General features: G+C 36.4%; 1 protein-coding gene across 1 annotated transcript; it reads left to right on the top strand.

Moving 5' to 3' along the window:
* Window positions 1-918: 918 nt before the first annotated feature.
* Window positions 919-5,562, top strand: LOC129304206 (chlorophyllide a oxygenase, chloroplastic). Its single transcript, XM_054943894.1, has 9 exons — window positions 919-1,077; window positions 1,572-1,799; window positions 2,000-2,104; window positions 2,240-2,515; window positions 2,961-3,108; window positions 3,408-3,592; window positions 3,719-3,831; window positions 4,281-4,575; window positions 4,944-5,562. Exons 1-9 carry the CDS (start codon window positions 1,000-1,002, stop codon window positions 5,106-5,108), a joined length of 1,593 nt encoding a protein of 530 aa, XP_054799869.1. The 5' UTR covers window positions 919-999; the 3' UTR covers window positions 5,109-5,562.
* The last annotated feature ends 535 nt before the right edge of the window (window positions 5,563-6,097 follow it).

The following is a 6,097-nucleotide window of genomic DNA, read 5'->3' as shown; positions in this document are numbered from 1 at the left end:
CTAATTTGTCAAAAAAAAAGCATGAGACTTTATTGACCTTTTGAAATTACTTGGGATCTAACTAAATTTAATTATTTTTTTTTGAGACTTGATTGTCATTGTCCCATTCCTCAAATCTCATTAAGCAACTCAGGACAATAACAAATCCGCAAAATTTATGACCAATGGACTGTAGATATAAGACCGTACATTTGAAAAAAAATAGCACTACACATCAGGATTTCATATATAAATTACTTTTAATTTTTTTATCAAAATTAAGGAACTTCAGTTAAATTATTATTTTGTACATAATTTCCATAGTTTATTTTTATTAAATATATTGCCTTTTAAAATATTTTGTCCTTCGTTTGCTCTATTGATACAATATTATAAAAAATAAAAAAATAAAAAATTAATGATATATTTTTTTATAAAAAATATGAATTTTTTTAAAAACGAGGAAATATAATACTGCCATTTTCTTTGGGAGATTTGACGCAGGCAGCGATGGATAATGGATGCAAGTGACGGATGACCGTATAGGTTCCCATTAGAGATTAGACAATAAAATCTACTATTCGACAACCGGTCCGCTGTACCATGGAAGAGTTGATGGTCTGATATCCCTTTCTTTTTGAGATTTTATTTTTGTTTTTTTTTTAATAAATTTATCTCACAACCCCGAAAACCAAGAGACAGATCTTTCCGAGCTTTTCCCAAGCACAACGTCCCACAAAATGACAAACGACCCAGCACGCAAAGGATAGAGAATATATCTTCTCCCGTCCGAGCTGGCAAGATCAGGGGCCCCACTGCTACTTGAGGAGTGTCAGAGCCCTGAAGAACATGTGGAAGATGGAGCTGCCACGTATGCAGGCATTGCGTCCACGTGGCGCCCCTTTGAAGGCCAGCCGAGATCGCGCGGTGCACCAACCTCTTATCAACAAAATCACCAAATTGGTACTCTTTCACTAATCTTTCTCCTCGCTCCCTCTGTTCTGTCAGCTTCGCACCGCCATGAACGCCGTAGCAACTGCGGTAGCTCTCTCTTTGCCCATTTCCTCTTTTAGATCGTGCAAACTTGATCATAAGAAGGTGCGCGTTTCATCTCTTTGTTCGCCATTAAGGTCTGCCAGGCTGTTTTTGATCGAGAACCAGGCTAAATTGGCATTAAGCTGGGTTTCAGTTGTATTAGGGCTTGCGGATTCACGTTGCTATTTGTTTTACTGCTAAAGTGATTGGTTTCCTTCTTAATTCTGAGGAAAACTTGTTTTGTCCTAATATAATTTACACGAATTCAAATTGGTTTCTCCTCTGTTTCACGAGATAAGATAAATATAGATGCTTGTTATCTGAAATTATCTGTGGCAGAAAATATCATGCTCAACGTCATATTGATTGATTTGCTGTGGGTTTCGGTACCTAACTCATCTGGGGTTCATCAAAACTCTAGATATGATCACTTAGCATAGCTACGAAGCCCATCATTTTCTATTTTGTAGGCTACATTTTCTGTCTCTTCTATGCCTCAGCGAATATATAGTTTTTAGACATTACATTTACAAATTGTATGGTATGATGTGTTTCAGGGTTTGCAAGGAAGATTTAGAGTGTTTGCTGTATTTGGAGAGGATCTATGTAGGAAGAATGCGTGGGGTGCGCTCTTTGATGTGGAGGATCCAAGATCTAAAGTCCCTCAGTATAAAGGGAAATTTTTGGATATATACCAAGCCCTAGAAGTGGCTAGATATGATATTCAGTACTGTGATTGGCGGGCTCGTCAAGATGTGCTTACCATTATGCTCCTCCATGAAAAGGTATTGACTGATTTTGATTGGTATGATTTATTTTTTAAGTCATGTTTGATATATGGACAAACCCTGGTATCTTTTGATTGAGGTTCAATCACTTGAAATTGAATCTTTATGAACTTGGCAATGTCAGAATAATATATTTACTGTCTAAACATGCTTGTTTCATTTCATGTGATTGGTTTTTTGTGTAAAAATGGGCTTAGGTGGTTGATGTCCTTAATCCTCTAGCTCGTGATTATAAGTCAATCAGCACCATGAAAAAAGAGTTGGCAGATTTGCAGGAAGAATTAGCTCAAGCGCATAGACAGGTATAGATCATTAGCAGCTGTAGACTAATTAGCACAACTTGAAACTGAGATGTCTATCATTCAACTTACCCGGTGTGAAATTGCTTATGAACTTTTAAGCTTTGACCATATTTATGAAACTTATTGACCAAACAGGTTCATATATCTGAAGCAAGGGTTTCCACTGCTTTAGATAAACTAGCTCACATGGAAGCATTGGTGAATGATAGGCTGTTACAAGGCAACTCTGCAACTGAAGTTGACCAAGCATCCTTATCTCCCAGTACTTCTGCACAATCTGTTGATATTGACAAAGGAAAACTGCCTCGGAGAAGCTTGAACGTGTCAGGTCCAGTTCAATCCTACCATCCCCAGTTGAAGAATTTCTGGTACCCTGTTGCTTTCTCTAATGACCTGAAGGATGATACTATGGTAAGTCATTGGAATTGTACCATGATGCTTTTTATATCATTTACTTGATAGTGTTTGTCTTCTCACATTAATTCAGATTAAGTGGAAACTATTATGATAGGATAGTGGACGTTGTCTTTGAGTAAATGACATCATAAAAGGGATAGACGTTTGGCATAGCTTGTAACTGAACTGAAGATCTCTAGCCTAACCTTAGTCGTTATTCCATATAAGGTTCGCAGGTGGATTTTTCTGCAAGATATTTATAATGCCCTTTTGTTTTTGTTGGCAAATTTGACTGATTGCAAGAGAGAAATTTCACCACTTATTTTTTAACTTGCTTTTTAATATTTTCTTCTACACTTTCTCCCCATTTTTTTCTTACACTTGTGACTCTGATATCTGAATATGAATATGAATGTGAATTCTCATGATTCACGAATGTATTACTACTTTTCTGTTTCAGATCCCAATTGACTGTTTTGATGAACCATGGGTTATCTTTAGAGGGAAAGATGGGAAACCTGGATGCGTCCAGAATACCTGTGCACACAGAGCCTGTCCTCTGCACCTTGGTTCCGTGAGGGAGGGTCGTATCCAGTGCCCCTATCATGGTATGCAATGACTGAAACAAATTATGAGACTATATTCTCTTTCTTCCATACACATGTTCATTGTAGTCTAATTACATCCTATTACCATTTCTCATCCATCCACATATTCAAGTATATTTTTAGAATGGGTTGTTGATAGAGCATAATGACTCATGCAATCTATGTCGCCAATCTCATCCAATGGGATAAAGCTTGTTGTTGTTGTTGCATGCACTTATTCAAATATGAATGTATAACACTACCAGTCTTGCACGTGCACATGTATAGAGACTCAAAAGTTAACATGTGGGTGAAATCAGGCTGGGAGTATGCAACTGATGGAAAATGTGAGAAAATGCCATCCACTCGACAATTAAATGTAAAGATCAAGGCATTGCCATGTTTTGAGCAAGAGGGGATGATCTGGATTTGGCCTGGTACTGACCCTCCTGAAAGCACACTTCCATCATTACAACCTCCATCAGGGTTTGAAGTACATGCTGAGGTACTTTATGAATACAATCCTTCTCCTTTATATGCTGTTTGCAATAAATGTACGAAGCAATAATTATTATCGCACAATTTTTAAAGAGACTTAGATGCCTGGATGGTGCCTCTTTGGGTGTGACAGATTGTCATGGAACTTCCTATAGAACATGGATTACTTTTGGACAACCTTTTGGACCTTGCACACGCTCCTTTTACTCACACTTCAACTTTTGCTAAGGGATGGAGCGTTCCCAGGTTTGTTTTGGTTCATACTGTTAAATCTGAGAGTAATTTGTCATTTAAAATGGTAAGAAGAATCCAAGTGATGAATTGACCCAAATACTTTTTAATGAAGTGACAGTTTAATTCATTACGAATTGATTGTAAAACTTTTGATACCTATTTTGGACAAATATTGTAGCTTTGAGTTAACTAAAAGAATTTTATCTAGCAATTGAGCAGGTTAATTGATTTGTATTCTTCATATTGCCAGTTTATTATACAATTACTACCTTGCTTTGGACTAAGTTACGTATGAATGCAGTTGATTCACTTACCTTTAATCCGTAATCCAAAATTAATCAATATGCCTTATTTGTTGATCATCTAGCATTATGAATGACTAAACCAGCATAAGTAGAAGTTTTATGTCATGAAATGAATTCGAACCAACTCAGCCCCATTTTGTGTATTTGGACTTGCAGCTTGGTAAAATTTTTCACTCCTGCGTCTGGGCTACAAGGGCACTGGGACCCTTATCCAATTGATATGGAATTTCGACCGCCTTGCATGGTTCTATCAACCATTGGAATTTCAAAACCTGGAAAACTGGAGGGACAGAACACCAAGCAGTGTGCCACGCACCTGCACCAACTTCATGTCTGCTTACCGTCGACAAAACAAAAAACAAGATTACTATACAGAATGTCTCTGGATTTTGCTCCTCTGCTTAAGCACATGCCTTTTATGCAATATCTATGGAGACATTTTGCAGAACAGGTAGAGTGATTGTTCAATGCATGATTACCCATTTTAGAACTAGAGAAGCAGATAAAAGAAGAAGGATTAAGTGATGATTGAATTGGATATCCTATTATATCTAAAAGAAAAATATTTAAGCTTAAAGTTGATGCAAAAAGCGCTGAGGATTACCATAAAATATTTGACATGCTATAATGAACAGGAGATATTTATGCCCACAAATTAATTTATTGCATTTTAAACTTGTCAGTTTCGAGCCTTTCAGAAACTTTGACGTGAATTTCTGTTATTATGTAGCATATTGGTTTATTTCATTCAGCATTAAGAGATTCTTCACTTTCATATTCAACTTTCCTCATTGATGGGGTGATGCTGGCATATTAAAGGTTTTAAATGAGGATCTACGGCTAGTGGAAGGGCAGCAGGAACGGATGAACAAAGGTGCTAATGTCTGGAACTTCCCGGTATCATATGACAAGCTTGGGGTAAGGTACAGGCTCTGGAGAGATGCCTTGGAGCAAGGAGCTAAACGACTGCCCTTCAGCAAATAGAATTTATTCATGGCAACTGCACAGTTAGAGTTAATGATGCTTTTTGGGGACCTGGATTCATACCTTGCCTCAGACTTTCTTGCAGCTAAACGTGCCTGCTGGCAGTTAACCTTGCCTTGGTTCCTGAAGACGCATCTGAAAGGCCGTGGGAGAGCTAAGGAAATGATCAGAACCTTCTTTATCAATCAACATAAGCTGTACACTTCTTTTATTATTTATGTGTACAGTGTCAAATTCATTGTTTTTCTGTCCATTTTTGCATTCTGATATATCCATTATCTCAAGAGGTGGCTTAACCCCAACCTGTATGTGAGGCAGCTCTCTTATGATGTAACGTTATTCAATAATATTTTGAAGTTTGTCATTCACTTGGAATTACAATTTTTGATTATTCCTGTCATACAAAAAATCATGTAATGGAATAGACAGACTCAAAACGTTATTGAACTTCCAATCTGACATTCAATATGTTAATTCTGAATTTACTTAAATATTGTTGATATGTGGAGTGAGTTAAAATCAGCCTCATAATCAGAGAAAAGAGTAACAAGGCAACTAGCTGTTCCGTGCATTACTCTGGAGCAAGTCTTATGCAATGCACTTCATTGAATAACAGCGATTAAATAGAATATTGTCCGTTTCAGACCTAGTTTGAGCATCAAGGATTTACATTTGATTAGATTCACAACTTTATTTTGCTTTTTTTTTTTTGGAAGATGAAATGAGTCGATTTTTGGAGTAAAATGCGTTGACTTTCCTCCTATTTTACTTTAATTACATATACTTCTCTTTTATTTTTAAAACTATATGAATTTTTCCTAAAATTAAGAGTGACAAAATATAATCCTCCCTTCTACTTTTATTATTTTGTTTTCATCCATCCAACAATTAATTTACTGTTAATTCATGCATGTAGGACCACCATACACTTTTTTATGTATTAATGTTGTCTGAAATTGAAATATATTTTTTTTTGAAATAAAAACCAA

Source organism: Prosopis cineraria, unplaced genomic scaffold, assembly GCF_029017545.1.
Source record: "Prosopis cineraria cultivar Desert tree isolate PC_DT_omini unplaced genomic scaffold, ASM2901754v1 PC2, whole genome shotgun sequence".
Taxonomy (NCBI): domain Eukaryota; kingdom Viridiplantae; phylum Streptophyta; class Magnoliopsida; order Fabales; family Fabaceae; genus Prosopis; species Prosopis cineraria.
Note: the sequence above shows the minus strand (reverse complement) of the source record. Positions and strands in the feature narration are given on the sequence as shown.

Bases quoted from the DNA above. Each gene is read 5' to 3' on its own strand.
- LOC129304206 (XM_054943894.1), top strand. From the start codon at position 1,000: ATGAACGCCGTAGCAACTGCGGTAGCTCTCTCTTTGCCCATTTCCTCT. The intron at 1,800-1,999 runs GTATTGACTGAT...AAATGGGCTTAG, and splicing joins TTATGCTCCTCCATGAAAAG to GTGGTTGATGTCCTTAATCC. The intron at 3,109-3,407 runs GTATGCAATGAC...GGGTGAAATCAG, and splicing joins TATCCAGTGCCCCTATCATG to GCTGGGAGTATGCAACTGAT.